General features: G+C 41.3%; 1 protein-coding gene and 1 long non-coding RNA gene across 3 annotated transcripts in view; one reads left to right on the top strand and one right to left on the bottom strand.

Moving 5' to 3' along the window:
• Positions 1–519: 519 nt before the first annotated feature.
• LOC311142747 (uncharacterized protein) lies at positions 520–4473 on the bottom strand. The gene is made up of 6 exons (XM_084178413.1): positions 3595–4473; positions 2226–2252; positions 2006–2035; positions 1881–1916; positions 1675–1782; positions 520–1507 (listed from the first exon to the last, which is right to left on the bottom strand). The coding sequence occupies exons 1-6, from the start codon at positions 3610–3612 to the stop codon at positions 1454–1456; spliced, it is 273 nt and encodes a 90-aa protein (XP_084034539.1). The 5' UTR covers positions 3613–4473; the 3' UTR covers positions 520–1453.
• Positions 4259–16585, top strand: part of LOC311142748 — a 49383-nt gene continuing 37056 nt past the window's right edge. Inside the window, exons 1-4 of one of the 2 annotated variants that reach the window (XR_014614377.1) lie at positions 4259–4346; positions 12648–12715; positions 12938–13053; positions 14049–15680. This is a non-coding gene — a long non-coding RNA (uncharacterized lncRNA). Of the gene's footprint in view, positions 4347–12647; positions 12716–12937; positions 13054–14048; positions 15681–16585 lie in introns of those variants that run through there. The other variant, XR_014614376.1, reaches the window with a different exon arrangement.

Genomic DNA, 16585 nt, shown 5'->3' with positions numbered 1-16585 from the left:
ATTTTTTACCCCCAACATTTTTTGGGCCCACACAAAATTGCATTCTAATGGTGCAGCCTTCTTATTGATCACCAAAAGATGGACCGGACATCACTTGTCAAATTGACTGGGGCCAGCAAAGTGCAAACATGTAGAAATCACTCAGCCCCAGTCAATTTGACAAGAGATTTGCTAGCCCCAGTCAATTTGACAGGAGACAGTAAATCTTTTGTTGACCAATAAGAATGGAGTTCCTTACTAATCAGTCACCTTAATTGATCAATCAAGTAAAAGTGCAGAGTGAAAACCTGCAGACAATGTGCCCATGGAATGAGTTTGACAGGAGTCTAATAACCTTTTTTCATGTAAAGGACAGATACTAGCTGTTGCCATGTCAGTCTCAGAACTGGAATTCTTTAGCTACAGCGTTATGTATTTGTGGTCAATCAGAACTATCAACTAGCATCTGAAATAATGTCTAGTTTTTACATTATTATTTGGATTCACACATCATTGTCTATTTCCATCACACAGAGAAAAAACAATTACAACCAAATTTTTATTGGTTTGTTTATACCAATCATTACACAGATACATCTATAAACAAAGAATAAAAGAACTGTACACTAGTACTTGATACCTAAAACCCACATGAATATTGCTACTGCTGGTTTGTGTATTTGACAGCTCAAGTGGATGTACAGTTTCTCAGCATCCAAGGAACCATAACCGTCAGTATGTTTCACACTTATGTACGTCTTTAGCTTGGCTAACAACACAATTCCATTTTTACCATCCACAATGTACCATTACACACTGCATATATAAAGTTGAAACCCCTTTTAACAGCAGCTATACAATTTTATTGCAACGCTATCACAGAACAGAGACAAAACCAATTACACCGAACGCACAGGCCTGATGGGAACTCTAGTACTAGGGAATAGGTTTATTAAGCAGAATGGTAAAGAAAAAACATAATGAGTACAAGAGTTAACATATGGAACAAAGCTTAAACATTCTAAATGTTTTCCTCATTATAAACAATACAACAATGTGTTCCCCCTTGAGTAATTCATCCCCACCACACAATGCAGGTTACATATAGCGTCCCTCATATAGCCTATGGAATGTAAGTCTCTCAGGCAAGCTCTGTTGTTTTGACCGGATCCTGTAAACGACGTGCTTGCATGTTCTTGGTGCAGCAACCTGTCCCATTCCCACCCCTTCCCCATATCGAAAATAAAAACCGTTGACATTTACAATGACCGTAATTGTTCCGGAGATGTAAAAACGTGGGATGCGATGAAATCCCCATCTCCAAATGTATTTTTTGTTTCATAAAAAAATGTGTTTCTACAGTCAAACTACTAAAAAACCTGCATTTAGAAAATAGTCGATAAAAATATACCCCTGAATTGTACAAGAAAAAGAGGTACAGGGAGCACTGATAAAAGATGTGGTTTGAGAGATGTTATTCGGCTGCCTCTTCTTCCTCCTCTTTCTGTTCAGGTTCTTCTTCTGGTGCCTAAAATTCAAACATAACGGAATAAAACAGTTGCAATAGTTTTGAGAGCTCTTAATTTACATTCAATATTTTACATTTAACAGTATAAGGTCATACACATCAAATGGATAGTTTTTTTTTCTTGTCTTTGTATGAGGAAATGCCTACATATCCCATCAGCCCCTTACTTCTTCCTCAGCTTTGGCTTCTCCATTCTCTGAGGGCACCTCCTTCTCCTCAGGCTCTGCCTTCTTCACCTCTTTAGCTTTCTTGGGCTTAGGTGCTGCCTTCTCCTTCTGTAAATAAATATGTTTAATGGGACAAGACACCGTAAGTCCTTAATTGCAATTCATTTACTATTACATTTACATTTTAAATGTCAGTGCTTCCTCACCTTTGGCTTGGGCTCTGCCTTTGCAATTGCGGGTTTCTGCAATGAAAGATTGATTGTGATTCTTAGCTGAAATTCTGTTTTTGGGTGCATCTTCAATTAATGTGTCAAAGGTGTGTAATACTCACATTTACCAATCTCTCAGATCTCCTTTTAGGCTGCAAAATATTTCAAAAGAAAATACAAAATTATTGAATCATCAAATGGGAGCAACGTTTAACATGGGTTGCTGCTGACCCCTGGTGGCAGAACAATGGAATTGTATTTTGAACATTTAAATCTTTACAACCAGCGATCGCCTTGATTAAATACAACAAATTATATTTGAGTAAGATGTTTATCACTCACCTCTGCTGCCTCAGCATCAGCGTTTGCCTATAATAATGATATAGAATGTTAGTGACAGCTCAGCATGGCAACCGTGATAGGTGGGTTTTACTGGGGGAGGGGCAGTTTAAATGCCACGAGTATTAGGGGAATTATGTAATCCAAAATAGGCGTAGGGAGGCAAAGAAAAGCATTGCAGCGTGTTATGTGTCACAGTGTCGATATAGCTGCTTATTTGTTCCACTTACATCACCCACGAACTACCTAATAAACGGATAATAGTGTCAACTTCCTCAGATCATGTTCCCATTGCCTTAGTTGCCTATGATTATACCATGCTGCCTGTGATCTCTATGGAGAGGAGGGGAATACCGACTCCGCCTCCTCCCTACGCATTCATTCACCAGTGATACATGGGATTTGCCAGGCAACATGACTGTGTCCTCTCCTCCGACCAGACAGTCTACTATGCGTTCCCGCCATTCATTCGAATTTTCCGAGATCCTCAGCGATTCTCCAAATGGTTACAGAATCTACTAGAATCCCCAGCAACAAGAGCGGCTCTGTGATGTCGACGAATCGCCATTGCATAACCCAGAATTGGCACGAGCCAACAAAAGGGCACAAGGACATGTAATTAAACCAAACATTTTAACGATGCAGCATGTTGCATTTGTGCACTTAAACGCATTTTACGTCCTGTAACTACTAAGTTTTATATTGCAAAGTAATAAAAACGTCGTCAGTTCGACTTGCTCACAAGGGCAGCCATGACACAAGACTTCGTGCCCTTTTCAAAGCGCCCTAGAAGCAGGCTTCTGCATGTGCATAACGCCCTCCGTGCGTTGAGCATTTTGCTACCAACAATTAAGTTATATTTTAATGATACAGTATTTAAATAAAATGGTAAATGCAATATAATCTAAATTAAGTGTTATTTGTACGATAGTCTTTGCCTAGTAAAAATATGTGTCACCAACTTTATTTCTGCAGATTCGCCATCTTACGACGTAGCTAGCGACCTACACCTCTTTGTCTGGCTATAGGTAAATGTAATGTATTTGTAAACAACCACCATGAAAACGTGACAAAACCCCAATTTAAAATTGATCTGATACGGTAAATATTAAGCACCAAACATTTAACCAGTCCTACATTTCGAAGAGTAAAATCACAGCGTGAAATACTAGAAAACCCGCCACTTCCCAAATCAAAACAGACCGATACATTTTAAACTCCTGACTGAACACAGCAGTGCAACAATGTTGCAACGGAGCGGAACAAAACATGGATATGCAGCTACATTTTACGTAAAAAAATAAATGCATTTCATGCAATTGTGTTTTTATCTATCAAAGGATATATACAACCAATAAAACATTCTACTTACTTTGCTCCTTTTAGGCATGGCTGTTTTGCGTATTTGTTAAAATAAAGAGGGAACTGTTCCAAAATGGAGCAAGAAAAATACTGTATGTTGGTATAAGATTCAAACACTACGTTCTATTACACCGTAGCAAGACCTTAATGTTCCATTGGAACAAAAACTAGCTCAAACCGGATTGGATTCTCCCCCTCCCTCCCTATTCAATTCATTATAGCATCAATCTGACGGACAAGCTACTCTCCGCCCCTGGTAGCCATTGATTGGCTTTAGGAGTCGTCAACACAGTTTCAAATCATAGCGAGATACCTGTGTGGATAACTTTACATGCCAATCAGATCTATATTTATTTGTCTTTAGATGAGCAGCGATCAGGGGGTGGGGAACCATGACACATTTCTGTTTTTATCCTCTCCATGTTGTTTTGCCCATATACCCTTTATGGCAAAATGTTAAAACGCCAAGCTCCACATATTGATATTCCTTAACTTTACACACAATACCCCTTATTATCAGAATATTAGGCTACCAACAATGCATTAGTTTGATTCATGTATTTTAGAAAAATAAAGAAAACTGGCCAACTTCACTAGGCAAAAACACAAAATATTCAGTAAAGATACCCTGCACCGTGTAGAAAGAGAGGGGGTGTGCTTCCCTAGCGACGGCTATTGTAAATCCAAGGAAAATGGCGACCGAGTACGTCTGGCTGCTGCTGCAACCTCGTCAAAAGGTTGTTACCGTCAATTTCCTCTTATGTGAGTATGTCATTAAAGCGGTATCGTTTACAAATTGTAGGCCAGGTTTACCGGTTTACCGGTAAAGCTGTATTCAAACTCTGAAGTTGTGTCGACATGTTTCTCTGGTACATTATAGCACAGGGACATGATGTTCGTTCTCCTACTGGGAGAGATTGACAAAGACCCGCCAACATTTAATTGCTGTTGATGGTGAGGCTTGAGTTGATCTCCCTCTCCAAAACTGTCATCTGCTCTTCAACCTTATTTGACTCGATCCTTCCTGGCTCTTTTTAGCACCATAAACGTTGCAGGCTAAAAATAAGACATATCCGTGATATAAGGTTAAATGGCAGATTTGGGTATACTGAACAAAAATATAAACGCAACAATTTCATTGATTTTACCGAGTTACAGTTCATATGAGGAAATCAGTCAATTTAAATACATTATTAGGCCCTAATCTATGGATTTTACATTTTAGTCATTTAACAGACGCTCTTATCCAGAGCGATTTATAGTTAGTGAGTGCATTAATCTTTCCCCCCATTTTTGTTCTTCATACTGACCCCCCGTGGGAATCGAACCCACAACCCTGGTGTTGCAAGCGCCATGCTCTACCAACTGAGCTACACTGGGCCCATGACTGGGAATACAGATATGCATCTGTTGGTCACAGATACCTTTAAAAAAATGGGCCTCAGGATTTCGTTATGGGTATTTTTGAGCATTCAAATTGCCATCGATAAAATCCAATTGTGTTAGTTGTCCGTAATTGCCTGCCCATACTATAAACCCATCGCCACCATGGGGCACTCTGTTCACAACGTTGACATCAGCAAACTGCTCGCCCACACAACTCCATACATATGGTATGCGGTTGTGAGGCCGGTTGGACGTACTACCAAATTCTCTAAAACGACGTTCGAGGTGGCTTATGGTAGAGAAATTAACAATTAGTTCTATGCCAACAGCTCTGGTGGACATTCCTGCAGTCAGCATGCCAACTGCATTGTATAACAAAACTGCACATTTTTAGAGTGGCCTTTTATTGTCCCCAGCACAAGGTGCACCTGTGTAATGATCATACCGTTTAATCAACTTCTTGATATGCCACACCTGTCAGGTGGATGAATTGTCTTGGCGAAGGAGAAATGCCCACTAACAGGGATTTTAGAGAAATAAGCTTTTTGTGCGTATGGAAAATGTCTGGGATCTTTTATTTCAGCTCATGAAACATGGGACCAACACTTTACATGTTGCGTTTATATTTTTGTTCAGTGTTGTACACAGAAATCTGGTAAACTACATCACATGTGGAATGGATGGACAAGCAGAGTCTGCTGTGCATATCTCAAGGGTTTAGTGCTATGACAAAGTGATTTCTCCATAAGTATAATAATTTAAATCTTCTCAGATCCACAAACACCAAATCCCGTGTTAACCACATAGTACGCCACAGTAGCCAATAGAATACTGTCCATGTACAAGTATGTTGCCATCAAATCATTAACAGGAGAAAATGCATTAATCCCACTTAATCTGCCATGGATCAGTGCAAATTCCTTTACTTATTTTGTGCTAGCAACCTGCAGCTTGATAACATAATGCCCTGTGATGATACCTTACTGCACAGTTCACTGTTAGGGCGAGGCCAGACTGGCCTGTTGATTTGATCAGTATCCATGATTTCCAATGCTTTCTCAATGGGAGTCGTACGTTGACAGTCAAATCAAATGTATTTGTCACATGCGCTGAATACAACAGGTGTAGATCTTACCGTTAAATGCTTACTTACAAGCCCTTAACCAACAATGCAGTTCAAGAAAGAGTTAAGAAAATATTGACTAAATAAACTAATGTAAAAAATAAAAAAAATAAAACAACAATAACTAGGCTATATACAGGGGGTACCGGTACCGAGTCAATTTGTGGGGGTACGGGTTAGTCGAGGTAATTTGTACATGTAGGTAGGGGTAAAGTGCCTATGCATAGATAATAAACAGCGAGTAGCTGCAGTGTAAAAACAAAGGGAGGGGGGAGGTGTCAATTTAAATAGTCCGGTTGGCCATTTGATTAATTGTTCAGCAGTCTTATGGCTTGGAGGTAGAAGCTGTTAAGGAGCCTTTTGGTCCTAGACTTGGCGCTCCGGTACTGCTTGCCGTGCGGTAGCAGAGAGAACAGTCTATGACTTGGGTAACTGGAGTCTTTGACAATTTTTTGGGCCTTCCTCTGACACCGCCTAGTATATAGGTCCTGGATGGCAGGAATCTTGGCCCTAGTAATGTACTTGGCCGTACGCACTACCCTCTGTGGCGCCTTATGGTCTGATGCCGAGCAGTTGCCATACCAGGTGGTGATGCAACCAGTCAGGATGCTCTCGATGGTGCAGCTGTATAACTTTTTGAGGATCTGGGGACCCATACCAAATCTTTTCAGTCTTCTGAGGGGGAAAAGGTGTTGTCGTGCCCTCTTCACGACTGTCTTGGTGTGTTTGGACCATGATAGTTTGTTGGTGATGTGGACACCAAGGAACTTGAAACTCTTGATCCGCTCCACTACAGCCAATGTTAATGGGGGCCTGTTCGGCCCGCCTTTTCCTGTAGGCCACAATCAGCTCCTTTGTCTTACTCACATTGAGGGAGAGGTTGTTGTCCTGGCACCACACTGCCAGGTCTCTGACCTCCTCCCTATAGGCTGTCTCATCGTTGTCGGTGATCAGGCCTAACAATGTTGTGTTGTCAGCAAACTTAATGATGGTGTTGGAGTTGTTTGGCCATGCAGTCGTGGGTGAACAGGGAGTACAGGAGGGGACTAAGCACGCACCCCTGAGGGGCCCCAGTGTTGAGGATCAGTGTGGCAGATGTTGTTGCCTACCCTTACCACCTGGGGGCGGCCCGTCAGGAAGTCCAGGATCGAGTTGCAGAGGGAGGTGTTTAGTCCCAGGGTCCTTAGCAAAGATAATGCGTTCATATCCATACAATTTCCATCAATTTTCACGGACAGAAAGTTCAGATGTGTTGAACTTTTGACAGGCCGACGGATATGCAACCATCCTTTTAGAAAAGAGAGCATTTTATACAGCTAGGACGGTATACCGTATACCGGGGTATTTGGAAATAGCTACGGGATGGTTTTTCAATACCGTTAACTATTTATTTGAAGTTTAGCTACTTTTTAAGTAAATACCTGCAGTCAACTTGTGCAATATGTTAGAAGATAAAGCAGATTGCATTCTTCATTTTAAGTTTACCATAGTTCCCCAGAACAGTTGATCCAGTCATGTTTGTTTGTAAATAGCACAAAGCGGGAGCAGGTCCAACTGTGTATATATTTTTTTTTTCTTCAATAGAGTGATCAGGGACCTGCAACTATAGTTTTCCTTCACAGAAAATACATTCATTTTCATCAGATAACAACAGAAGTGCAACACTATTTGGCTGCCATCCACACAAGTACAATGAAAAAGCAAGGTATTTTTTGCAAAAACTATACATGGCCATATTTCTGTTTATCATAGAAAGAATGTAGCCAGCTACATGTCCTAACTTTTTTCTCAAAGTTAATCTTGCATTTTACCAGAGAAAAGTAGGCTGGCTACATTGAGAAAAGTACCAGAGAAAAGTAGCTACACATCAGTCAGAGTGCTGTCTGCTGATTATAATGCCATTTGTGAATTCTGGAGAAGTGCAACTGAAACACAAAATGAGTCTGATGCTGACCAAAAATTTCAATACGAAGCATTTCAGATCTGTGTTTACAAGACGCAGTAAGATATTTCTTATGCATTTCATCTTTTGTTCCTGAGTGAAAAACTAAGAATTCTGCGTTAACGCGACCCCTATGTTTAACTTGCAAGTTATCTAAGGAAGTGGCTGAATTAATAAGGTGATGGGGTATCATATTGTGTAAGCCTTCTGCCGTGTTTGAGAAGTCAAAGCCGTTTGGATGCGTGCTCTGTACAACTGCCACTGCTATCTTTTTGATTTCCTTGCATCCTTTCTCCTCTCCGTTCTCGGCCCGTCTACTCCTCCCCCATCTTCTCTGAGCAGAGCAGGCAGGCCTGTTGCCCTAACGACTCCAGACTCCACACAGACACAGCGTGTACACATGCTGCTCCAGAGCCAGGACTGTTTATTTGCACAATGTCTCTCATTCACATTCGCTTCTAAATGTCCAAACTCACCAAAAATGACATTCGGTTGCTCCTACCTCTTACCTACAGCACATTCGGAAAGTATTCAGACCCTTTCCCCTTTTCCACATTTTGTTACGTTACAGCCTTATTCTAAAATTTATGAAATAAATTTTTCCCTCATCAATCTACACACAATAGCCCATAATGACAAAGCAATTTTTTTTATTTTTTTTTGCAGAAATACCTTATTTACATGTATTCAGTATTATTTTGTTAGCTTCTCCCTTTTCAAGAATAACTTTTAACAAGAAGTTAAGTTTCAAATGATAATCTGGTGAGTGGAACTGTGTTTTTTATTGCAGCGCACTTGCTGTTGTTAGCCATCTCTTTGAAAATAACTTACAGTGCATTCGGAAAGTATTCAGACCCCTTGACTTTTTCCACATTTTGTTACGTTACAGAATTATTCTAAAATTGATTTATTATTTTTTCTCCTCAATCTACACACAATACCCCATAATGACAAAGCAAGACCAGGTTTTTTATTTTAGATCGCTGGCCGCTAGACTAACTTACCAATCAAAAAATGTTTTGCTGACATGGGCTAATTGAATGACTGTCAGTGACTGACATAACAAGAGGGAAAAACTGCTGATGTGTAAAAGTCTTGCTTGCTTCCCTCTCCTAATTGTTTTGTTATTTTTTCGTTTTGGTTCATTGATCTGCGGGCCTACAAGCGGGCCGCCAGTTGCCCATCTCTGTTCTAGAGATGTCACATGAAAAGGCCTCATAACCATAACCAATATATTTTTTTCATCTACAGTCCACACATACAACTTTGCATTGTTCCCTTAACTTCTAGAGATTTTTGTAAAATTAAATGTAGCCTATAGAATATTTACCATAACACTATTAGTATAATGAGACATGGTGGAGGTATGGCCTTGTTAATTTCACCCATTGTTTCCCTCCTTTCTCTTAGCTGGTTTAGAAGGCGGGAAAACTCTTTACTGCACAATTTGCTCCATCTCTCTATAGGGGACTCTGTACATGTATGTTAAAAAGGGAGGCGGGGAAGAAAAATAAGAAAAAAACAAACGGGTGAGAGGGAGTGGTGGACAGGTGGGTTTCAGATAACCGCTCTGAGTGTTGACTTGGGGGGCCTCTGTCACAGCTGCAGCCTGTTGCCATCGGACATCTCTTGCCCTCTCTCCGTTTTCTCATTTTCCCGCTCAATCTCTTGAGTCCCTGACAGTAACAGAGGAAGGAAAGGGGCTCCCTTTCAAGAACGTGCCATTTAGCAGCACACCACTTCCACGGACCAGTGGTGACCAAATACAGGGCCGTTATTTTGTCAGAATGGAACTAATATATACTTGTAGGTACTACACTCATACACATTTATTTTAAGGGAAGAATGTGCTGTATTAGCTGAATATTCCTGTTTTCCCTGGAGTAAAAGATAACTCTACCACTTCTATCATTTCAAATGTGAAACCCGAGGACAATGGCACAGTGAAATAATTTTATGGAGAAGTTTTCATATCTTTAGGGTGTTAGCGTCCTTAAATTCATTGTGATGAAATGCAGCGACCAGTATGAATACATGGAGGGTTTTAAATTAGAACTCTCCCATAATCCTGAGGCTAGAGCTTGAGGCGGATGAAGGAAGGGAAAGGTGACCTTGACATGAGACACTTCCTGTGGCTTGACCAAAGCTTCTTTGAGGAGGGGCAACACTTCTGCTGACGTCTCCACCCCTTCTAACCAGCTGTCATACAGTCTCACCTGTTGGCCTTACAGTCCCACTGTGATACATTGTCTCTGTGTCGGAAACCACACTCTGTTATCAGTTTAAAATATAAATCAAATTTTATTTGTCACATGCACCGAATACAACAGGTGTAGACCTTACCGCGAAATGCTTACTTACAAGCCCTTAACCAACATTGCAGTTCAAGAAATAGAGTTCAGAAAATATTTACTAAATAAACTAAAGTAAAAAAATACAATCTAAAAGTAACACAAAATTACATAACAATAACGAGGCTATATACAGGGGGTACCAGTACTGAGTCAATGTGCAGGGGTACAGGTTAGTCGAGGTAATTTGTAAAGTGACTATGCATAGATAATATGCATAAAGTCGGAAGTTTACATACACCTTAGCCAAATACATTTAAACTCAGTTTTTCACAATTCTTGACATTTAATCCTAGTAAAAATTCCCTGTTTTAGGTCAGTTAGGATCACCACTTTATTTTAAGAATGTGAAATGTCAGAATAATAGTAGAGAGTGATTTATTTCAGCTTTTATTTCTTTCATCACATTCCCAGTGGGTCAGAAGTTTACATACACTCAATTAGTATTTGGTAGCATTGCCTTTACATTGTTTAACTTAGGTGAAACATTTTGGGTAGCCTTCTACAAGCTTCCCACAATAAGTTGGGTGAATTTTGGCCCGTTCCTCCTGACAGAGCTGGTGTAACTGAGTCAGGTTTGTAGGCCTCCTTGCTTGCACATGCTTTTTCAGTTCTGCCCACAAATGTTCTATAGGATTGAGGTCAGTTCTTTGTGATGGCCACTCCAATACCTTGACTTTGTTGTCCTTAAGCCATTTTGCCACAACTTTGGAAGTATGCTTGGGGTCATTGTCCATTTGGAAGACCCATTTGCGACCAAGCTTTAACTTCCTGACTGATGTCTTGAGATATTGCTTAAATATATCCACATAATTGTCCTTCCTCATGATGGCATCTATTTTGTGAAGTGCACCAGCCCCTCCTGCAGCAAAGCACCCCCACAGCATGATGCTGCCACCCCCGTGCTTCACGGTTGGGATGGTGTTGTTTGGCTTGCAAGCAACCCCCTTTTTCCTCCAAACATGACGATGTTCATTATGGCCAAACAGTTCTATTTTTGTTTAATCAGACCAGAGGACATTTCTCCAAAAACTACGATCTTTGTCCCCATGTGCAGTTGCAAACCGTAGTCTGGCTTTTTTATGGCAGTTTTGGAGCAGTGGCTTCTTCCTTAATGAGCGACCTTTCAGGTTATGTCGATATAGGACTCGTTTTACTGTGGTTATAGATACTTTTGTACCTGTTTCCTTCAGCATCTTCACAAGGTCCTTTGCCGTTGTTCTGGGATTGATTTACACTTTTCTAAACAAAGTACGTTAATCTCTAGGAGACAAAACGCATCTCCTTCCTGAGCGGTCTGACGGCTGCGTAGTCCCATGGTGTTTATACTTGCATACTATTGTTTGTACAGATGAATGTGGTACCTTCAGGCGTTTGGAAATTGCTCCCAAGGATGAACCAGATTTGTGGAGGTCTACAATTTTTTTTCTGAGGTCTTGGCTGATTCCTTTTGATTTTCCCATGATGTCAAGCAAAGAGGCACTGAGTTTGAAGGTAGGTCTTGAAATACATCCACAGGTACACCTCCAATTGACTCTAATGATGTCAATTAGCCTATCAGAAGCTTCTAAAGCCATAAAGTCTGGAATTTTCCAAGCTGTTTAAAGGCACAGTCAATAAAGTGTATGTACACTCCTGACCCACTGGAATTGTGATACAGTGAATTATAAGTGAAATAATCTGTCTGTAAACAATTGTTGGAAAAATGACTTGTGTCATGCACAAAGTAGATGTCCTAACCGACTTGCCAAAACTATAGTTTGTTAACAAGAAATTTGTGGAGTGGTTGAAAAACAAGTTTTAATGACTCCAGCCTAAGTGTATGTAAACTTCCGACTTCAACTGTAGGTCCTGGATGTCAGGAATCTTGGCCCCAGTGATGTACTGGGCCGTACGCACTACCCTTTGTAGCACCTTACGGTCAGATGCCGAGCAGTTGCCATACCAGGCAGTGATGTAACCGGTCAGGATGCTCTCGATGGTGCAGCTATATAACCTTTTGAGGATCTGGGGACCCATCCCAAATCTTTTCAGTCTTCTGAGGGGGAAAAGGTGTTGTAGTGCCCTCTTCACAACTGTCTAGGTGTGTTTGGACCATGATAGTTCGTTGGTGATGTGGACACCAAGGAACTTGAAACTCTCGACCCGCTCCACTTCAGCCCTGTCGATGTTAATGGGGGCCTGTTCAGCCCTCCTTTTCCTATAGTCCACGATCAGCTCAGTTTGTTGCCTGAAGTTTGTATTTTCCTCTCTTCCCCCAGTTAAGTCCAGAAATGGTCAGCAGGCCAAAGTCAAATACGTCGTCAACACAGTGTACTAAATTCTGCAGGTAAGTGATGTAAACCTGAAATATATGGAGTATAAACTCTAAAATATATATAATTAAAATTAATTGGTATATTTTCATAGTAGCTTATTTCACAATCTTGCAATAGGAAACTATGCAAATATTTAATAGAGATGTGGGACTATGGATGATGACGGACAGATGCACAGTCCAATGGCAGCAAGTGGCAGAGAGTGACGTCCTCCCTCCCTCTGTCTCTTCCAGGCTGTGCTGATGATCTCTCTGACGTGGAAGTACTATGCTGACCCAGTGACGGTTCTGCCCAGAAAGTGGCTTTTCTCCTCTAGAGCAAATGTTGGCCTTCCCATCTGGAGTAGCAGGTAAACCAGATTACAGTGCCTGCCCTGAGAGGTGCTGTAATACCAGGCGGGATTGCGTCTCAAATGGCACCCTATTCCCTATGTAGTGCACTATTGTATTAATGCACGATTGTATTAATGCAATTCCAGGGCTCCAGACTGCGACCATATAGTTGTATTTTGCGACCTTTTGAATTGGCTGTGCAAGTTATGTTTTTTGTTGGTCACACTGGTGCAAGCTGTACATTCTACCTGGTCACCTCACTCAAAACGTCCTATTGTTTTGTCGCATAAAACCATGATTTGGTCAAACAGTAAAGTGCATGATTCCTGTAATGAAAGTGTCTGCCCTGCGGCTGTGCCTGTTTCACACGTTTACAATTGAGATATCTGATATGGCTTTGAAATACGGAGCTGTGCATCGTCCATTGGGAGTGCACTAGGCCTCATTGGGTAGTAGGTTTGAACTTGGTAGGAAGTCAATTAAATGTAATGAACTCATTAGAACATTTTATTAATTTTCCAATCTGTATAATAAGTCATGAACAGAATACATCAGTGATTCGTATTTCCTGCAACTTTCTGAAGAGGCAACGACACGGGAATGCCCCTGTCTCATCTGTGTGTGTGTGTGTGTGTGTGTGTGTGTAGTGCGCATATTCTACCACTGTAGCCGTCTTCTGGTAGATGGAGAAAGGCTTTCCCAAAAACCTTCTCATTAACTAGAAAGTCGTTTATGCCTGATTTATTTGCATCAATCCATTGGATATTTGTTTACCAAACTTTACCATCACATGTGCGCTACAAAACACTGCTAAACAAGTTGCCACTTGAATTAAAGGGTAATGACACTCCAAAATCTAAATGTCTTATATTTTTCCCAGACCTACAACATTGTCTCCTGATGTGGTTTAAGCATTGTTGTGAACTTAAAACATCCTTATTATATACACTGAGGGTACAAAACATTTAAGAACACCTTCCTAAAAATGAGTTTCTCCCTTTCTTCTCTGCAGATCCTCTCAAGCTTTGTCAGGTTAGATGGGGAGTGTCGCTGCACAGCTATATCCAGGTCTCTCCAGAGATGTTAGATCGGGTTCAAGTCCGGGATCTGGCTGGGCCACTCGAGGGTCGTTGTCCTGTTGAAAGGAGAACCTTCGCCCCAGTCTGAGGTCCTGAGAGCTCTGGAGCAGGTTTTCATCAAGTATCTTTCTGTACTTTGCTCCATTCATCTTTCCCTCGACCCTGTCTAGTCTCCCAGTCCCTGCCGCTGAAAAACATCCCTACAGCATGATGCTGCCACCACCATGCTTCACCGTAGGAATGGTGCCAGGTTTCCTCCAGACGTGATGCTTGGCATTCAGGCAAAATAGTTCAATCTTGGTTTCATCAGACCAGAGAATCTTGTTTGTCATGGTCTGAGAGTATTTAGGTGCCTTTTGGCAAACTCTGAGCGGGCTGTCTAAGCCTTTTACTGAGGAGTGGCTTCCGTCTGGCCACTCTACCATAAAGGCCTGATTGGTGGTGTGCTGCAGAGATGGTTGTCCTTCTGGAAAGTTCTCCCATCTCCACAGAGGAACTCTGGAGCTCTGTCAGAGTGACCATCGGGTTCTTGGTCACCTCCTTGACCAAGGCCCTTCTCCCCCGATTGCTCAGTTTGGCCAGGCAGCCAGCTCTAGGAAGAGTCTTAGTGGTTCCAAACTTTTTCCATTTAAGAATGATGGAGGCCACTGTGCTCTTGAGGACCTTTTAAAGCTGCAGAAATGTTTTGGTACTCTTCCCCAGATCTGTGCCTCGACACAATCCTGTCTCTGAGCTCTATGGACAATTCCTTCGACCTCATGGCTTGGTTTTTGCTCTGACCTTATATAGACAGGTGTGTGCCTGTATGTCATGGAAATGTTTATGTTTTGTACACTCAGTGTATTTTGGAGCAGATGTTTCCTCAGCTCTGTTTAAACCCTAAAGTCTGTTTCTCTAAGAACAGTAATACCTACGGATCTCTTCTAAATCCGTGCCTGTGGATTTGTCACATTTTCATGATTTGCATTGTTTAGCTTGATCTGCGACTTTCAGAATCTTGAACGCTTACGTTTAGAAATTAGGTTAGATTACATTGATCTGGTCTCCCTGGGACTGTATCTCTCTGCATCTAACTGGTAGTATAATGATTCTTCATTCACCTGCTCTAGTGCATGCGTTTCAGATGGTGTTGGAATCCCATGGCGGCTCGTTGTTTGTAACAAGGTAGTGGCTATAATGCTCCAAGCAGTGGCTTGACAGCCTGAACTTTACTGTCCACACTGTGAGACCAAATTATGCAATTGTGTACTGTGGGCCTTGATATTTTGTTTTTTGAGAAACTGCACTAACGTTACATTTTGATAAACCAGCAGGATTGTTTTGTAGCGTTTTCTTTCTTTACCAATCCATTCCTCTTCATGAAACTACATCAGACTTCTCAAAGATGTCTTATGAACAAAGTGTGGCTTAATAATTTTGTTACAATTTGTTCCTTTTCTAAATGATTCAAGCCATATCACTCATTTACCTACATGCAACAGTGTTCTGCTGTGCATCTGTGTTTGTTGGTTGCCTACTTTTATAACCCTCATTTTGACATATCAATAAAAACATGCAAAACATTATTTGTGCCTGGCATTGTGTAAGTTAAAGGGGGGCTGAAATTCCTGATTTTGCCTTGTTTTGGGGCTTTGCTCATTAGAAATGCTAGCGGCCATGACTGAAGCCAAACGAGAGTTGTGTTGGGGGTGTGGTTTGATGTGGATGTTTCTTTGCCATTCATTAACAACAAACAAGGGCAGTAACATTAATGTAGTGACAGGTCGTCACTAGCATCTATAACCCAAAGTCATGAACCCTGCCAATTTCTACAAATTATCTTAAAATTAGATTTGAAACCTAACCTTAACCCTAACCTTAACCACACTGCTAACCTTAAATTAAGACCAAAAAGCATATTTTTGTAGCCAATTTTGACTTTGTGGCTGTGGAATCTGACTTTGTGGCAATAATAATAATTTATTTAACTTGTATAGTGCTTTTCATTACAGAAAATAATCTGAAAGCACATAACAAGCAAAACAAACAGCACATTTAAATTGAGATTTGAGGCTCCTGAGTGGCACAGTGATCTAAGGCACTGCATCGCAGTGCTAGCTGTGCCATTAGAGATCCTGGTTCGTATCCAGGCTCTGTCGTAGCCGGCCGCGACCGGGAGACGCATGGAGCGGCGCACAATTGGCCCAGCATCGTCCAGGGTAGGGGAGGGAATGGCCGGCAGGGATGTAGCTTAGTTGGTAGAGCATGGCGTTTGCAACGCAGGGTTGTGGGTTCGATTCCCACGGGGGGCCAGTATGAAAAATAAAATAATGTATGCACTCACTAACTGTAAGTCGCTCTGGATAAGAGCGTCTGCTAAATGACAAAAATGTAAAATGAGATGGTAGAGTTCAGTGTTGTAGTACTTGTCTTGTCTCGGTGTTGGATACATTTGTACTCTGTCTTGACTCGGTCTCGGACAGTGAGGACT

Source organism: Coregonus lavaretus, assembly GCF_964263955.1.
Source record: "Coregonus lavaretus genome assembly, chromosome: 15".
Taxonomy (NCBI): domain Eukaryota; kingdom Metazoa; phylum Chordata; class Actinopteri; order Salmoniformes; family Salmonidae; genus Coregonus; species Coregonus lavaretus.
The sequence above is the reverse complement of the archived record's forward strand: the minus strand, read 5'-3'. Positions and strand labels throughout refer to the sequence as shown.